Below are 19630 nucleotides of genomic sequence, written 5' to 3' on the forward strand. Positions count from 1 at the left end.
TATTGACAACAGACGACGTAATATTTGCCAGCAGTACTCTATCCATATTTTGACGCGAAGCAAAGCAAGTTTTCGTCGCGCTACAGTGCGTTTATAGTTCAATCTATTGTCCTTATTGTAACGGAACAAAGAAATATTATAATTAAGCCAAGACTGTTCGATAATTAGAAATCTTATCCTAATGATTCGAGTACAATATTAAAATTAAGTGTCCGATAGAACCAGTTTTATCGTGTTTTTGCTTGCGTCTCAGCTATTGCAAGTAGTTTATAGTCACTTAGTAGCTTAGTTCAAGTCAATTACTGTGGTTTAGTTAGTATGACAGATATTCCCGAAAGCCCAATGCTGGCAACAGTTGGACCGGACACAGCGGACCCAAGGTAAAAAAGCAGGAACTATATGTTTGATATCACAGACTTGCCATTGTACTCGTATTGTATGCCAAGTGTACAAATGGTGCTGTCAAAAACGCAAAGGCGAACAGTGTGCTGTTACCACCGGTAACACACCGAGCTAAACAAACTGTTGGGTGCTTGTAACAACACACATTTAAGTTCGTTCTGTAGAATGTATTTAGTAGACCCTACAGTGGTACACGTTAACTTTAGCATTGTATTTATACCCTAGGCCTATAAGCTACTTTAGACTGACCAACATGCCAACACGCCTTCTGTTTCTGAACAATATTTCACAATTTGTCCACCCCCAAACTAACCATTTTTGATAACTGAAATTATATAGTCAACAATATTAACAATATTTCTATAGGGTGGTATTGATTTTAACGATTTTGGTAAATCTATTGCAGAAAGGTCTTCGTTGGGGGTCTTAGCTGGCAAACCAGCTCAGGTAAGTGTTATAAACCTCTAGCATGAAATAATAGCTCTAAAAGAAGTGTTTTGGCGGTATATGGGTTGTTAATACACCCTTAACTTTGAATGGCCGAAATCTGCAGAATGTAACTCGCAAAACCACATGCTGTCTGTATCTGACGTTGTTCAGCGACCGGAATTCATATTATCGGCAAGAGACACATACTGAGCCGTGTGTTTATACCAGGGTATTTCGTGATGTATTTCTGTCACAATGTTCAACGATAGGCAGAAAAAATTTAAGAAATAATTATGTATGGGTCAATTTAGGGCAATTTTCGCGTTTCGCCACTTGCAAAACAGGCTTTATATAGGCGCAGGTTTTAATGTATATGGAAATTGCTACAATCATTTGTAAAGTAGCAGTCGACTTAGAGCGTATTTATGGAACAGATATCTTCGCATCTTAAATATATACCAACAGGTTGTTATTTAAACTATATAGCTGTTCGACCAATTTTAAACACTTGTATAAGCAGAAACCTTAAAACAGTAGGGTGTTAGCAAAAATTAAGAGAATATTTACACCTGAATATTAATTACAGAAGGCTTGAAGGAATATTTTAGTCGGTTTGGGGAAGTATCTGACGCCATGGTTATGAGAGACCCTATTACTAAACGTTCCAGGTGAGCTTATATATTATGACTATATAAAAATAATATAACGTGTTTATATGACGTCTATGTTTAATGCATATGCTATATATGAATTTAAATATTGTGTGCTGCCTTTTAATGTGAGAATATTTTATACAGTTGGTCGGGTAAGGTGGTATATGCTTTTGTAATATCTTATTGTCCAATTTGGTAGTAAGTAACATTCAAAGAATTATATAACTACAGCCTTACGTCTCTAAAACAGCGCTGTTTAAAACACGACTAAAAACATTAGATAATATGTGTGCCAAAGACATATTCCATCTTACCCAGATAGACAGTGTTATTTTTATCCGTTAGGTGGCAACATAGCGCTTATAAAAAAACAGAACCGACGCCAGCTTGGCTTAAAACTCTAAAAAAACTCACACAACCACTAATATTCTGCTAAATATGACAAAAAAATCACCAATAATTTGATGTGATTTCCACCATGTGATTTCTCATGTCGGAAGTTAGTTTCTGATTAGCTATTATGACGTCACTGAACATGCATCGATAATCGCTGTAGGCGTGTTGTGTACTCCCCATATAACAGGGGCTTTGGATTTGTATCTTATGCTGAACCGAAAGACGTCGATAAGATGTTGGAACAAGGACAGCATGTTCTAGATCAAAAGCCCGTGAGTTTATTTGTATATAATAAGTGGGGTAAGATGGATCATGGTTTCATTCTCTTTTAAATATGTTGGGGTAAGATAGTCTTTTTTATTTTCTTTTATATTATGTTGGGGTAATGTGGTCCATGTTTTCATTCACTTTTATGTTTAGCTGGGGTAAGATGATTCATGTTTTCTTTCTCTTTTACATAAGTAGGTTAGGGTAAGATGGTCTTTTGTATTTTCTTTTATATTAGGTTGGGGTAAGATAGTTCATGTTTTCTTTCTCTTTTACATATGGTTGGGGTAAGATAACATGTATTTTTATTCTCTGTTATCGACTCGTTTAGTAGTAAACACCACAATAGTATATACCTGTCTTTGCTCAGACATTATCAAAATTTAACACCAATATTCACTGTTGCATTATAACATGGATATCCTATTAATTTGGTAGATGGGTAACGGCTCAATTTAAGTAAAATCTCAGCTCCCTTTTATCCGCATGGAATCCTATCAAATATATAGGATGATTCATTTAATCACCTCATGCCCAACAATGCCAAACTATATTGTACATGCTGTTTTACTGGTGTGTAATTAATGTGTTGGCCATTTATCGATTCGTACTCTACACCAAAATGACCATTGTGTGGTCCGATTGTGTAGATATAACAAGGACACAATCGATCAATTGAAACGTACCTTATTTGTCGACTAACAAAACGAATTCGTTATACATACACTTTTACACACTATAATATTTGTCGTTTAAAAATATTTTTACCAACTTACAAAATGATTTACGTCATACATTTAGTTATTTACTTTTTACAGTATTGTTAACTAAAAATGTTCTTAATAGATTGACCCGAAAATTGCTGTGCCACGGAAAGACCAGACTCGGGCAAGTATTTTTGTTTATTTCAGTAAAATAACTTGGTAAATCCGTTTGCGTTCTTTTGTAAAAAAACACGTTATTCTATTCTAAGTGGGGTTTAACTGGGATTTAGGCTAGATTTTGCCCATTACCGCAACACCCATAAAAGCGTGAACTAAGAACGCATTCTTGTTAAGTGTTCTATACAAATACCTCTCGTGGTTGTGCTGGTCTATGATATATCCGGGTCGCACGGAGTTTAGGTGTATATACAGCACACGAGCAAATGAGGCGATATTCCAAAACGAATTGAAACTGCCACGTTGGCTTTCCGGATTTTAAGCTTTTTCTTTGTTTGGTAAACACTGCCACGCGTACGCTACGTTTACGCTGTTCACGGTTCGTCAGCGCTGCGACAGATACACAGATTAACACGATTTCATTGACAACTCTTTTGGTATTTCGGAAATATATTGTGGCGATGGTTAACGTTATTGGACGCACGTGTATAATTTTTTTCTTTGTGTGTAAATTTATATATATGACGTAACTTGCCTAAATAAAAGCGGTCACGTGTGTGATTGTTATTCGTCATATTTCTCGTGAATTTTCTATTTTCCCAACATATGCTTCGTTGGTTCGTAAAATCTTGGTTAGGCAGTTCGGCTTCTATTTGAGGATATTTGAACGTCTTTGTGGCAGTATGTAGGCAAACCCGCGAACTTTCTCCCTATTTGCTCCTTTCACTGCGTTTGTTCTACCTGAGTTCTTTTATGACGAAACAAAGGGCCGGAAGCTCCCAATTGTTACGCACACCCCATGACAAGTAAAGACGTTGAAACACGTGGTGGGTGCGACGAGGGTTCCAGTTAGTTTGCGTAAAGATATTTTTACTTACCAGTTCATATAATAATGTGGGGTAAGATGGGACACCTTTAGCACATTATATCGTATATCCGCATCGTGTTTTAAACAATTAACAAAGGTCTATGGGAGTTCCAGTCAGTTTGCGTGGAGCTATTTTTACTTTAGCGTAGCAGTTTGGAATATGATGAATAATTAGAAGCCCCACGCGTGTAGACCTCACTCACTTTTAATAGAAATCCGGGAGTACCTGACCTGCTGACGACAGAGCTACTCAAAAGCAAGCTTGATATACAAGGTCATGAATAAATGAAATGGTCGGTTGTCCGGTACAAGATTTAGCATTATTAGTTGGGGACGAAGCCGCTTTACGACAGCAATGCCCGATTACCTTTGTAATTATTCAGACGGACCGTCGGTGGCTGTTTCCTAATCGTTTCGAATGCTCTGTACGTTCGGTGTTGTATTGGTTCTGTTTATTTAGCGTAGGATGATGTTAAGAAGGGAAGTTGTTGCATTTTGAAAAAATACTTAATAAACTTTTTGTTCCATAGAATTGTTTTAGGCTCAGTTTTGTTGTGTGTTTTTAGGTTCCTGCGTTCACATGGTCAGTATACGACGGCAGCATTTTTTCCGTATCTAATCATGTCACGTTGCAAGTTATAACATAGCGTTTTGCCCTGCGTTGAAAGGCGAAGTTAGAAGGAGGTAGAAGTGTGTGCTGGACAAACATGAGATGTATGTTCGACGCCCATGTGTACATTATTACTTAAACTATGGCTCACGAACAGTTTAGAAGCATACAGCTATAAGAAAGGTCTCGGCCGTTCAAGTGAGTGCGTAAATAAGAACTGAATGGGCCTTAGCTGCTTAGAAAAAGAGAGTCATTGTGTATAATAAAAACCAGCAGCTCTTGCCTTTGAAGCGGCGCTGTATAAGATTCCGACTGATTACCGGCGCAATTGTCGTTCGTAGGCGTGTCTCCAACGACCGTTGGTGTGGGCCCTTCTTTCTGTGCTCTTTTTCTGTTTGCGGAGCTCGTATTGGGAACAGTTATTAGTAGGCTCTCGACTCGTCGAAGGGTGCTTGCGGAGCGCCGAATAAATTGGAAGCTGTGTAGTGTGAGCGAATAAGCTGATTAAATAAACGCAGTGACGAAACGCTTTCGCTGCGAATTCGTACAGGCATTATGTTTAGGGTATTTTTAGAAAACAGTTTTCGAGCAACAGCAAAAAATAAGATAAAACAGCCACAAAAATACCTTCGAGCGAAATGCAGATATGAATAGAGATATGATTTTGCGCCTCATGGCTAAACGAAGCGGTCATATAGCAAGTTGGTGCTATAAAATATAACTTGTCTATGCTATATGCGCATGAATCATACCTGTGGTTTTAAGCTCTTGTGTTATATGCAAGCTATGGTCGTAAGTTTACGGTTGAATTGAAAATACGCAGATGCACCTGGATGACGCCTGTATAACTGGATTCTGTGGTTCTCGGCTACGTTTTACGCTTCTTACGCACTAGTAACGTCACGCACGTTTAAGCTTTTTCGTACCACGCGTGGTAAGTCGATGACCTGGCACCCCTATGATTATCAGGTAACAAGCTAGCTTGTGACGAAGCGCAGAGAGCTATTATTACGGTCAGATCAGTTGAGAGGAAATGATTAAGTATAACGATTTGAAATTAAACATAGTTTTCTGCACTGTCAATGAGCCGCGCTATTTTGAGTGCCAAAAATAGGTTGTTTCACTCATGACCTTCAATACTGAGCAACTTCAGGTGTGGGGTGGGGAGTGCTGTAAGCACGCATGAACGTGGGGGCGAGATAGGGTGAGGGGGGCCAGGGGTCTTCACGCCTCAATAGGTATGTATGAATACATGGGGCTGGTCCCTGACCCCTAGCACTTCCGTTCAATTAGATAATTTAAAGAATCTAAGCGTGTTGTAACTTATCACAATACTCAATTGTACGATGGTGTTTTTCAATACTGTTTCAAAATCCAAATTCCGAATAATTCTAACTGGTAATGAAAAGTTAGCGCTATACAAGGTGTTTATATTTCTCTTGCCCGGTTGACGATTTTCGCAAATTTTCTGCCGTATTCGCGCGGCGGCACGCCAGCCATCGATTGTGTGCTGAATGCTTTTTATCAAGCATGTCAGTGGCGTCACAATTGTCCCGGCTACGCTTCAGTGCCGGCATAAAGCAGGCTTATAACAGGCACAAATCATACACTAGGCTTCAGGGGAGACAGGGCTATATGAAGCCGTCAAAGACAGTTATGAAATAGTTCCTAACGTGGCAGATAAGTTAACGCCCCGTGTTACAGTTTACACGAAGTATTTTGGGATTTTCCAAGCGTTATTCGTTAAAGAAAACATTAAGATGTTTTTCTAACCTATAATCTTTTCCAGGGAAACTCTTTAATTTTGTAGCTTTCAGTTCACGTAGATTAGAACGGTGTATACGTGTAATTTGCTGTAGCATATAACTTTAAGCATTCCATTAGATTTCACCAGTCCACCACCAAAGTAAGGGAAGGTCGAAATTTTGCCAGCAGCATGCACGTTGCGGCCAATCTATAAATACCGTCGCCGTTTTTTTGAAACTGATCCGCTAGTTTCGCCTATGGCACCTAAACTTATGATGTACCTTTATTCCGGTTTCAAATTTTGATGCCCAAACCCTATTTTTATTGCGTTTAAATTGACTTTTATGCCCTCTGGATTTAGAATTCGGCGTAGCTTTGAAATTTCAGTTGTACTTGTGTTTTACTCGTTAGATCTCGAGCTGTTTATAATTTCACACGTAAAAGAGAATTCAACCTTTCGTTAAAAAGCGCAAGTTAAAAGTGGAACATAATCTCACATCTCAAGTGTTCGTGCCTTTACATTGTAGTAAACAATTGCTTTGTCGCTTTTCTTTTGTCCCGTGTATCGAATTCTAGAACACGGAAAATCTTGAAAGGACGGTTTCGTGCTCGAATATACCTCACATGTTTTAAAACTAACCGTAGGTTAAGCCAGTTCAAATTTACCCTCCAGCTAACATTTTGTAAACTGGCCTAATGGATTTTTTCATCGATACGTTGTTTATTGCCTAATTACATGCGTTCTAAATCCGATTGTTAATTATTCCCAAGGACGTGACGTCACATGGTGATTATGCGCTGTACAATCAATGCTTGTTTCGTCATAGAAAAACCCTCATATAGTATAGAAGACACATATGGTAGTGCATATACATGCGAATGTATCTAAACCGTCGTTCTCACCGGCACGTTGGTGTATACTTAATAACTTGGAAATCCGTTGTTAAGCAAACATATTTTAAAACGAGTTGACGAGTTGTGATAGTGTCTTATCGCTAGATTACAGAACACTCGCATCGCATGTACGGCTGCAATGCGTATATACATGCAAATGTACGAACATTTCTTTTTGTAACTTTCTTGCCAAAATGGTCGGATATTGTTTTTAGAAACCTACAGACCGTCTTTCCAACTCGCATATACAGAAACGCCCAAAGTTAAACTATAACAGTTAAAATCAAATCGCAGAATTATAAATCACACGGTACTTATAGTTCAAAATTAAACTGTTTTCAACACAATACGAGCAATATCATTTTAAGTACTCATGGCCTACTCAATACATTGAGTATAGGCCATGATGTACTCTATTTTATCTGAGTTTTTAATTTTTTATGCATAGATGGTGACAAGACATATAGAATATCATACACATAGAAAATATGCACATCTAGCTTTACTTAAAGTACCCTATTTATTTGCGGATCCAAGTTTTTAAAATTGAGTTTGTTTTACATAGATGGTGACAAGGACGAAAAAAATATTTGTTGGTGGATTGTCCGCCAACACAGTGGTTGATGATCTCAAAAACTACTTCGGAACATACGGCAAGGTAATGGGCACGAAGTGTTGAACTATTGTACTGTGGGGTAAGATGGGACACCCTTGGCACCCAAATCCCACATTCCCTGATCGTGTTTTGAAAACTAGAAACGCTATTTTAAAGTCGCGGGGTTGTAAATATTGTTGTTTGACTTGGACTAGAAAAGATAGATAAATATGTCCCATCTTACCTCACCTAACTATATAAAACATTTACCTGAAAAAGTGCATTTATAGCAGTTACTGTATATATGCGTGTCTGGTAGTGAATTTATAAAACAGGGAAACATCTCCTGTCTTTAAGGTTAAAATATTGGCGTGAAATGTAATATAAGTTGGCTTTGATGCAGCCGTATGTAGCGGAGACGAATGTCGCCTACATGCGAGTAAAACACCAGGTGTATTTCGTAATGATACCACACGCTAACTTTAATTCAAGTAATAACGACTTGAGAGAGCGCAGTGTGAACCCAACAACACTTTTGGCTTGCCTTACAATATATTATAAAGAGGAAATGAAATTGAAATAATACACAATATAGTTTTCAATCAGTTTTAAAATATTTTATATCCAAACCGAAAAGGAGTCTCCACCCTTAAGATTTTATTATACGTTGAATCAATTTTTATGACACGATCGTCGTATAAATGCATTACGCCCATAAACTACACTTGTAGGTGTTTAAACAGCGACCATATAGTTTTAATTTCCGTCTAAAGGGACATTTCCACCATATGAGTTAACATTGTACTTGTATAACGAGTGTAAGAGTATTGAATTGGCAACCGCGACGAAATTCCAAATCCATCTTTGAATAATTGATTGAGTTTTTTGTCCAATGTCCTCGAACAATTCCAATAGACCCTCAACCCTATTATGACGTCACATACCGCTTGTTTGTTGCACTTTGCCGATTTCTCTCAAGAACCCGCGCTACGTCACAGCGGCCTATAATTACGCAATAATGAGCTTAGTTATTACAGAGGTGGTTTCCTTCAAGCTACCAACGCGCTCTCACGATACTGGTTATTGTTACATTCATTATTACGTCACAGCACGTCACATTGGGTTAAGTTCATTCTTCGAAATACACGCTTCCGAAATCTTATCATCGTTACTATTTTACATTTTCCGCCTCCTGCCGCAGGCGTAACGACGGCGCCGTGACGTCATGTTGTTTTGCCACGTGACTGACACGCATGAGTGACGCACGTGCACCGGGATTTAATTTCTTGATTTTTGTGCAGGTTGAAGATGCAATGCTAATGTTCGACAAACAGACGAACCGCCACAGAGGTAAGCAGTTCATATAATGACATCACATAAATATGACGTCACAAAACTGTGACGTCACAGACTTTTAACACAAATTATTTTATTATTACAACTTTAAAAGAAAAAATCCGAATTTACTAATTTTACAGTGACGTCACTATGGTGCTATTATGACGTAAGTTTCGTGGTAGCTTGTGTGCCGAAGCAGAACATGTAATAGACAATCCACGTAGATTAGTTTTGTTATTTTACCATAGACCACCTATGTTTCCCATACTAAGCAGTAACGTGGACCGTAATTCTGTCAGCTTTTTGTAAAATACAGCAGTGGTTCTTAACCTTTTTAAACACCAGAATCTTTGTACCTCTATGTACTTACTGTCCAATGTTTAAAGTCATTGAAAAAACATTATTTTTTATAGAAAAAATGCATTTTATTATAAAAACGTATAGTTTTTTTGGGAAAATGCTCGGATAGAGGTCCGAATTTGGGAGTTCGGCCGAACCCAGGTTAAGAACCACTGTTCTAATACTAGCATAAACTAAACCGAGTCTTAGATTTTGTGCTGTAACTAAACTTGTAAGAAAAAGGAGGTTTTGCTTCCTTTGCAGCGTTTTCGATCCAATTTGTTGTGGGTTAATTTGAGTAGTTTTAGCTCACTATGACGTAGTTATGACGTATCTGTGACGTAGAAGGATGTATAGTACAATGCACGGTGTGAGACGTGGTAGAGTCTAGAGTGATTATAGAATATAGTTTCGGTAAAAAACAGTCGCGATTTTCAAACGTTACCCCAAAAACAATTTCAACGCTCCTATGACGCGTTTATTTAGTGACGTCACGACCGTAGCTTCATACTGTATATCGTTGCCAATTCAGGCGATTATTTCGTTACGATTGTATGAAATTGTAAAAGAACAAACGACATTGTGGGCAAACGTCACGTAATAAGTAGTTAAAATAACAGCCATTGTTACGATTACAGCCGTTAAACTCATTGTTCAAGTTATCCCAATGTTTTTGCTGCGCTATTAGCAACCGTCGCGGTAGCAGTGGTTATGAATACATTCTTATCCCGTTACTAACAGTTTAAACGGTCGCTCTTACCGGCACGTTGGTGTATTTAATAAATTTGAGATCCGTTGTAAAGCAAACATGTTTCGAAAAGGTGGCGTCCGAATGCCCGGATTGTGGCGTCACAATACGTACGGACCCGGATCCATCGAAACAGTATTAAGCACTTCTGTGATTTAGGTCCGCTTTACCGGAGTGCTAACTCTATACGAGAGGCTAGTACCATTGACACACTATTACGAGTGTCCTTATGTACAGCTGTGACCCTTTATACAAGTGGGCAGAGCTGCGAGCTACGTCATCGGTCATAGAAATCGTATAAAAAAATGTATGAAAGAAATATTTTTAAAAATTGAAATTAACTATGGGTAAAATATTGGCACGTTTTGCGGGTATACAAATCGATTTTTAACGATATATCGGGCGGGTTTTATAAGCCGTTTGATTTGCGTTACCATCAGTGTTGCACACAACGAAATTATGTTCCGCGGTCAACACTGTGGTCTGGTAATTAACGGTTCGCGCCGAGCACTTCGAAAGCACTTATTACGAAACAGAGCAACTCGTAACTGTAGAGTGACGAATAATGGTACAATTAAAGTTTTATTAATTAACACTCGACGGGCGTAACGGAAATGGTTAAATTAAAAGTCACGGCTGCGTACAATTGAAGCCGTATTAAGCATTGCTTCAACGACCGTATTTTAGCTTTGAATTTCGCACTGCTGCTATTTCCCTAGCAGGATCTGAATACATTTATTTAATTAATTACCGCGCACGTGGGTGGCGTTAAAGCCGCAATACAAGCAATACAACTGGTTAAAATATGAAAGCTTAAAGGGTCATCCAACAAAGAGCCCAATTGTGACCTAAAGGTATCACCGAAGTTTCCAAAAAATCGAAACAAGATTGTTGGTACTTCCATACCCCATTTGAGCATCTTTATCCATATATACAAATTTTGATTTTTTTGTTGGTATGCCCCTTTAAGGCTCGCTGCAAGGAAATTGTTTCTAAAGGGAGCCAAGTATTGGGCGTTGTGGCGACGGTTTACTCAGGCCCGAGGTTTTTCTGTGCGTAAGTCCAAACCTGCCCAAGCCAACAATACCCCGTGTTTTTCCAAGGCGTTTGTGATTTCTATTCATTCGTTTCGAATCAATCAAATATTTCGAGCCCGCTGCTCCCATGGCAGTGTTCTCACGAAACGAATGAGAAACTTTCGTGACGTTTTGTATTTTATCGCAGATTTTTTTAGGCCGGGTAATAAAATATTTACGTTTGCGCACGGTAAAGAAAAATTGGTTGTAAAACAAATTGTGTTCAAATTATTTTTTAATTAATTGGCGAATAATTTTGTTCGATTGGCGACAAGGTGTTACGGTAATTTTGACGTAGCAAACGTCATAATTTTATAGCGCGGTTCGGCAGTGTTTTCGAGACAGTTGACAGCGATTAATAAATTGACTAGCTTCGTCATTTGCTTTGTGATGTCACAAGCAGCTTTCTTGACAATCGAATACGCGAAATCCCGCACTGTACATTTACTCAGTGTTGACCGAACGTAAATTTAAGACAATCATTCCCGCTCGCGATCGGCGCGACTTTTTTACTGGGCAACACTGTGAGCTTGGTGAACAGTACAAACATTGCAGTGTCACGTGTGTAAGTTCGAACTACGGCGCCGTATTTGCTCTGTAGTTGCCACGAATCTAACGGAGTGCTTTGTTAGTACAGTCGCCGGCTTAAATGCAAACTGCTGAAGTTTTAAAAGATAATTTTTCTATCAGGGTTTGGCTTCGTAACTTTTGACAACGAAGAGCCGGTCGAAAAGGTTTGCGAAATTCACTTCCACGAAATCAACAACAAAATGGTAAAAATAAATACCATATCTATTTTCTTTTACAAACCAATATCACTTTTTACAAACAGTAAGAGTGACCATATTTTCATTCTCATTTATCGTCCCGTTTTGTAGTAAACAATAAATATTTATAGAATTATAAACCCGAATCCCCACGATCCTAAAATGTTAATTATTAAAAAAACTGTATTAGGAACCATAGGAAAATATGCAAATAAACTCCCTAAATAGTACACCCATACACGTGTTGTTGTTATTTATTAAAAACACGATTTGTAATTGTGATATTAATGTTATCCATCTTTTCCTAGCTACTATATTACTATAATTACCCAAAATTCTCATCAATTTCCCATTTTTCCTTAATAGGTCGAGTGCAAAAAAGCACAACCTAAAGAAGTAATGTTGCCAACTTTGGCGAGAGGAACAGCAAGGAGGACTTACGTTGACCCATCATCGGCGTATGTGTTAGGTGAGTCAGTTAAAATACGATAACAAGTCGACTTCCAGATTGGCAACAATACATAAGACAAAAAAATATCTTTCAAACAATAATAACCCACAAAGTTACATAAACGTGGTAACCCGTAAGCGGGCTCGAGTTGTATAAAACAGAACACCCGTGTTATTACAACTATCGTTGCCCCACCACGCGAAAGTAAAAGGGTTTTATTCATTCATATAAGGTATCAAATGCGTGGTAATTTTTAGGGCGTTTGAACTCTTTTGGGGGTCTACATTTTCGGACGCACTAAATTCTCATTACCCCATATTTTGACAGCGGCAGGCATTCCAGGTTTGGCATACGGACGACCAGCAGCGGCAGCAGCCACAGCGTATGCTTACCCATCTGCATATGCGGCTTATCCAGGAGCTCTGAGTAAGTTTATGTGTAATATGCTTGCAATGCTGTAGTTGCTTGCACGGTGGTGGTGTAGGGAATGTACGTGGTTTAATTTTAGACCACAGAGTTGAAATTTACAATTTATACTGCTAGATAGATGCGTAGCAGTGAATCGGGTTAATGCAATAATTTGTAACAACGGTCTGCGTTCGTATTCATTAGCCGGCGACGAGTATTATACGTCATAATGCGTTTACGAACATGTCTATGACGTACAATTAAGAGATTAACCTCAATCTCATGCTTGCTCATCTAATGCATTAAGTTTACGCAAAGCGAAACATAATGAGCGCTGTTTAATTTCTAATGCGCGGCTTAGGCGTAGATTGGGTTAATACGTAAGGGCGACGTAACCAATTTCCCAATGGCGCCATTTTTAACGATGTGGCCTTCCCATAGTACTGTGCGGTATCCGGTCCCGGCTGGAGGGCTACAGGCACGTTACAATAGCTTTAAGTGTTTCAAGGGCTTTGTTGTGTAACAAAGGACGTTTGAAGCTGTTTAAAATGGTAGCGGGCGCAAAAGTATCGTTGCTATTGTAACGTCACGGTTGGGTTTGTTTTAATAACCGAACATATACTCCCGAGGTTTATAAACATACAAGGTAGCTATGTAACCCCACCTACTGGTCTAATAATTGTTTAAACTTTCCGCACGTGGGCGCGCTACATCAAAACGGTTTTGGATAACAAATTATTGCAATTTTTTAAAGAATAAAAAACTTGAAAAAAATTATAAATGTTTTTAAATAAGACTTGTTATCGCCAGTTACGTAGCAATATAAGCGTATACGTCTTAAAAGTTAGCAACTACTGATAGCTTGAAAATTTACTTAGCGCAATGAACCGAAAATTCTCACACCTAACCCTTATAGAAAAGCATGGGTATTTGGTAAAACCTTTTTCTTCCAAACTCACACGAACCCGTTTAGGTTTCGTGGACCCAGCGGCGACCGCTACGGGCACTGGGGCTTTTTACCACCCCAGTTTTGCCCTAGCCCCATCCCCTGCTCCTGCCCAAGCGCTCTATACCCCCGATGCTACAACAGCGATGGCAGGGCTTGCCAGAGTCGGTGTGGCGCCAGTTCCGGGGCGTCTGGAGGCCCTGGCCACCCCTACAGCAGGCAACTTAACACAGCCGGCCTCAGTAGCTGATATAAAACGAGACTTTGTTGCATCAGGTTTCTGCTTACTTATATCTTCTTATTTAGAGGTGGCATTCGCTTAGTGATCTAACCTAGATTCACTTTAACCCATGCAAATAATAGGCTTTTTAGTTTAATGTGATACACACTAATGCTATTGTAGTCAACTTTTGGCTGATTTTCTTATTGTTTTGAGCATACGGTTAGTTCTTTGTTCACCACCAAATAGGAGAAGAAAAGAAAATAACATGAACCATATACCCTTTACATACTATAAACAATTCTGTATATATTTATTGTTTACTACCCAAATGGACTACACAATAGAATTATACAATTGCGCCTCAATCTATTATAACTCTATATCTTTCCTACAGTACTAAGTAGCTACGCCCATGGAGCTGCAGCTCCTGCCTTTGCCAGCTACCATCCTTCGCCCTCTCCTGGTGCTAGGGCGTTCGCTAACGGAACAACAGCAGGCGAAATATTAACCTCCGCTGACCCAGCGCTAGCTCAACACTACATCGGGCAGAACGCATCTCCTCAGCCGGGTTTGACCGCCACGATTCCCGGGGGACTGGCCGGTCATTTCGCCTCGGTAATTACGACGATTTGTACATTTGATATTGCGGATGAAAATGTTTTTTTTTCGACTACTGTATTCGTACACCTTTTAAATATTCTGTGTGTTCTATACATATATGAAGTACCAGAGCTCGGCAAATACGACCTAAGATTGAGGTCAGAGTTGGTCTATTACCCCGAACATATCTGTAAACAAAGCTTGCTGAAAACACTTATACTAAACCTTCATATTTTAATTTTAACATTTTTTACAGCAAGGACCACTGATAGCTGGCCTCACGTACCCTTAATCACGTGTTCGTCTGAAAGCTGATTGGATGTGGGTCTGTTACGTCATAGTTCGGTGGTTTTCAAAGCACAAATTGGTTGCTTTTATATCCTGATTGTAAATATTGTTTTTCTTATACCTAAGACGTATAACACGCCTGTATTCATGTGTTTGCCACCAGCGCTCGGTTCACAAGGACCCGTTTAAAGCGCGCGGCAGCTTCACGGTGCCATGTTCGAACCAGTGTGAAAATTATTGCATCGCTCGTTCAAGTTTTGAGTTTTCTGCGTTTTTTCCGTTTTTTTCTATCTTTTTTTTCAGCGAAATTTCCCGAAGTTGCACGCGTATCTCTCTCAACTCTATCCTCCAATCGCAGCCGCTGGTTTGGCTCGCCACTGTGACGTCACAAATGCAATAATAAACGAATAGAAACTTCACAAACGTAGAAATAGCTGGTAGAAATAACAGTGTACACATGTGACGTCAGTAGATAGGAACAAATCCTTTGCGATAATCTTTTGCGCCACCCAGCGTACGAATAACGTAGTATATGATTTCTATGGTAAACAGGGGTGGGTGGCGGGTGAATTTGTAATAATTACACACGACTTTTTTTTTCTTATCCTTCCTCGAGCCTGACGTTCAAATGCATACGTGGCGATGCTAATTCTCCTGCGTAGGTGTGACGTAGTCCTAGCGGTGACGTCATGATGACGTAGAACGAACCCTGGCATCTTACCGTTAATAGTGTGGAATAGTTCACTGCCTGATAAGAATCAAAACAAAATTTTATTTTCCTTCGACCGCAGGTGCCTTTATTATCGTCATTGTGATGATCGGAAACCGAAATAGTCCGATCCTTTCCGAAATATATGACGTCGCGTCCGGCTTGTGTAACCCCCGCGTACTAACCAGTAGCGAACGTAGACGCCTAACATTTTTGCTTCTCTATTGGATTTTACCGAATCCAAATAGTCGGATCGTATTTTTGCACGGCTCTGTACATTGTATGCTCGTACTTTAAAAGCAAAACCAAACCTTTGGCATTGTAATAGTGGTGTGGCTAATCAAAGCATCACTGTGTTAACCATTTCTTCACATACAGCCTATTATCGATACTTTTGTTCGGTGTAACCCGCACAAAACACTCGTATTCTCACAACCACGGTCTATATGCTCTACCCAACGTACTATACGTACCCCTTGTACATACAACCGTTTATATATAACTCGTTTTCTGATTTTACCTTTTCTCCGCTTACCTGGTCAAATTAAACAATCCTTACTCGCTATTAGATACCCGTCTCGTGACGTCACGTTCGCGTGACGTTATGCTGACGTGACGTCACACGGGTCGTTTGTTAGATTTCTCTAGAACGGTAGAGTAGCACTCAGACAGTGCAATTGGTTTGTTATTTTGGGCGGTGTGTATCCGACGACGTTTTTTTTTCTTTTTCTCGCATTCGGTTGTTCCCTGTTGTATATATGAGTTTTTCAAGTTCTGTTGGTTTAAAAATAAACCAAATACCCGGTATGACGTAGTGTTGCTGTCTCTTTTTTGTCGGAGTCGTGAAATGTCAGTTGGCCCACGAACCGGCATTTAGAAAAAGATATCAAGGACTTACTTGTACTGCTTTACAAAACCTCACGCGGTTCGAAATCTAGGAGTGTCACAGAGTGTGACATGTGCCGTGTAATATACATTACATTATTGATGTGTACAGGACGTGTCACATTTACTGCGGATTGCACCAACAGCCGGTATATACAAGAATTCGAGATAATTTGCGCCGTGGGCAGCAGACTCGACATATGCGGTGATGTTTTACGTGACAAGATTATTTATTTTGGCATAAACAACAAACCACCGCGGTGTGTCTAGTACTTATTTCTGCCGGCTTTAGCATATAGGCGGTAGAGTGTTTTCAACTGAAATCGATTCAACTTTTACGCAGGACAAGAATTATATAACAAAGTCGGGGAAGATGGGCTATCACATAAATCCTATATCTTTAAATCGTTTAAGTCGCGGAGCTATGGTTTAATAATTGTTTAGGTAATTTTGTTTACTAGCAAATATGACGAGTATCCCGTCTTACCCCACCTTACTATATGTCGGGAGTAATAGTAATTTAGGATAAGTGTAAAATAGTATCTTATATGCCAACCGCTATTTATGTTTACTGGTATATGCCCGGAGGTTATCTTCAACTTCAAGTGCCGATACGCCACAGACGTTTAGCAGGTTTGCCGCAGATGGGTGGGAATAGGAAATCTCAGATAGATTAAAACTATAAAGAAAAGCTCAAATTACAAGTATAAAGAAAAAGAGTTATAATACACAAAAGCAAGAATCTTTGCAATAGCAATATAGTCTCTTACTAAATTTATTTTTTACGCACACATTGTGAAAATTCATCAAAAACACCCAGCTACTAGTTAGTTAGTTAGTTAGTTAGAAACGTTTTCTTGCGAGTGGGTTCAAGAAGTAACAGAAAGGTGCAAGAAATAAGTGCTGCCATTTTCCCACATGTTGGTTCAAGGCGCAGATAAAGGTGGTTTTATATTAACTAGTATTCAACGGCGTGTATGCGCTTAAGATAATGTGTTTACTCTTTATAGAGGATGTTATTGACTTATAGCGAGTTATTCTTGGTAGGGTAATAGCAGAGGGTTATTATAGGTACTTGGTATGGTAAAAGATAGGACACCTTTTCATTTTATTTTCTAATCTTATTTAGTAGTTAACAAAGAAGATTTAAAGAGTTATAATCTCCACGACTCCCATATGCCGTTGTTATTTGTTTAAACACGATTAGGATATTTGGATTTTATAAGCTAAAGGTGTCCCGTCTTCCCCCATATACATAAGTTGTAATCGCTGTAGATAAATAGTAAAGAGCCACTTGTTGCCAAAATAAATAACCCGGAAGGTCTATAGTCTAAATAGTTAGAACGCTAAATCGTATAATATAAGCTACCTGGTAACTCGTAAGCTTTCACAAAGTGTTTGAAATAAAACAGTGGTGGTATGACGGCTATGCTTACCAGGCCACCCGAGGATAAAATTACATTCATTCATTTATCCTACGGGGAAGTAGAAGCATAGACCAATACCACACACTGTTTTATGGTCTGGGTAGGAGTAAAGAATTTTCTGTTGTTTTGAGGTGTGGAGGTGTTGTTTTAACTCAAGTATAAAATATCGAATTCTCCCCGGTGCGCTTTTTGGAGTGCAGTTAATTAAGCCTGTCGCTATAAAGTTAAGTATGCGACGCTTCTGCTAAAGCTTAGTAGTTTAGAAACTGCCGATATAGAACTCGTTTATTTCGTTGGTGATGCAGACATAGCAATAGGTGATACTTTATCTCGCGTGGCCGGAAAAGGAAAGTCGTTAAACACTTGTGTTCTGTTTTATACACCTAGTCCAGCATACGAGTTACCAAGTATATGTCACTTTGTGGGTGATTATTTTGAGGGGATTTTTTCATTTTTTAATGTTTGGCTGATAATTGGACATCCCATTAGTGACCACTGTGTTGAAGCAATTACTTTATAAATGTCTTGCCCTAAGACGCATACGCCCAGCACAAGTTATATGAAGTTATCTATGCGAAGTTACATTGGCGCTATGTAATAAATAATGTTACAGTAAAAGGATTTTGTATGTGAATTTAATTAGTACAACTACTATTTCCTAACCGAAAGGAATTAAATGTTTACGAAAGCTTGTATTGAATTTGGCAAAAGTGTGGTGCTTTATGTTCTTGTTTATAGTTATATTAGGGTGGAGAAAAATGGGACACAGTTTCATTTTTATTTATCGCCCATTTGGTAGTAAACAAAGAGCATTCAAAAAATTACAAAACCGTATCTTCACGACTACCATGGACCGTTGTTAATTGTTTGAAACACTATAAAGATACTTGGTTTCTGTGTGCTACAGGTGTCCCATCTTTCCCCACCCTACTATATGAGTATGCACTTGTATTGCGTATAAACATACATGCCGGTCTATATGTGGAGCATTGTACCGTCATCTTGAAATAACTGTTTTTAAAAACCTAGCTGATACCTAACACTAGATCTACAATTACTCAGGCCAACCTAAACATAAAGCGAAATGTTGTGTTCTATTATTTTTCTTTGTCATATACTAAGATTCTAATTAAATGCGGCTCTTTTACCAAGCAACACAATTATTAATCTATCTGTGTACAGAGACATGTCACTTTATGATTGATAGTTTGCACAGTAAACACAAAGTACATCGGATTCTAATCTGAGATACTGTAGTAGGTAAAAACAAGTGGCTATGATGTCCAGAATCAGGGTTGCCCATATTTCACTTTCCTTAACGATTCTCCTTGGCGGTTTCGTTGTAGTTCGCGAGTTTTCATCATTAAAAGATGTTCGATGTGGGCGAGAATATGCAAGTCATGAAAATAAACGAGAATCTACTAAAGCCCAGCAGGCAGAACGAAAAGTGATGCAGCATGAGCTTGGAATAACTGAAAACACAACTAAAACTACCAGCACGACAACGACGACAACAACAGCAACAACAGCAAACAAGTACAGTCTTGCCAGGGTCAAAAGATACATTATGTCCTAAAGTTTCCCCATTACTAACTGGACCTACACATATCACCTTTGAGGGTGAGTGTTACATACGTTGTCTATATAGTTATAAGCGAAAATATGCTGCTATAAAATATAAACA

The 19630-nt window shown here is 38.9% G+C and overlaps 1 protein-coding gene across 3 annotated transcripts; it reads left to right on the forward strand.

The window, feature by feature from the left end:
• Nucleotides 1-233: 233 nt before the first annotated feature.
• LOC100177096 (RNA-binding protein Musashi homolog 2) lies at nucleotides 234-16441 on the forward strand. Of its 3 annotated transcripts, none has more exons than XM_018813836.2 (13): nucleotides 235-380; nucleotides 809-849; nucleotides 1418-1499; nucleotides 2041-2152; nucleotides 2994-3035; nucleotides 7712-7804; nucleotides 9043-9091; nucleotides 11933-12015; nucleotides 12376-12478; nucleotides 12788-12886; nucleotides 13842-14090; nucleotides 14432-14652; nucleotides 14894-16441. In XM_018813836.2, exons 1-13 carry the CDS (start codon nucleotides 319-321, stop codon nucleotides 14927-14929), a joined length of 1272 nt encoding a protein of 423 aa, XP_018669381.1. In that variant the 5' UTR covers nucleotides 235-318; the 3' UTR covers nucleotides 14930-16441. The 3 variants fall into 3 exon arrangements, with proteins under 3 accessions (XP_018669382.1, XP_018669381.1, XP_009860071.1); XM_009861769.3 differs by having other exon boundaries at nucleotides 2068-2152; XM_018813837.2 differs by lacking the exon at nucleotides 13842-14090 and having other exon boundaries at nucleotides 234-380.
• The last annotated feature ends 3189 nt before the right edge of the window (nucleotides 16442-19630 follow it).

This window comes from Ciona intestinalis, chromosome 10 (genome assembly GCF_000224145.3).
Source record: "Ciona intestinalis chromosome 10, KH, whole genome shotgun sequence".
In the NCBI taxonomy this organism is placed as follows: domain Eukaryota; kingdom Metazoa; phylum Chordata; class Ascidiacea; order Phlebobranchia; family Cionidae; genus Ciona; species Ciona intestinalis.

Excerpts from the sequence above, each read along its gene's own strand:
- LOC100177096 (XM_018813836.2), top strand. The coding sequence starts at position 319 with ATGACAGATATTCCCGAAAGCCCAATGCTGGCAACAGTTGGACCGGAC. Across the intron at positions 7,805-9,042 it reads ACTTCGGAACATACGGCAAG|GTTGAAGATGCAATGCTAAT; the intron begins GTAATGGGCACG and ends ATTTTTGTGCAG. Across the intron at positions 9,092-11,932 it reads ACAGACGAACCGCCACAGAG|GGTTTGGCTTCGTAACTTTT; the intron begins GTAAGCAGTTCA and ends TTTTTCTATCAG.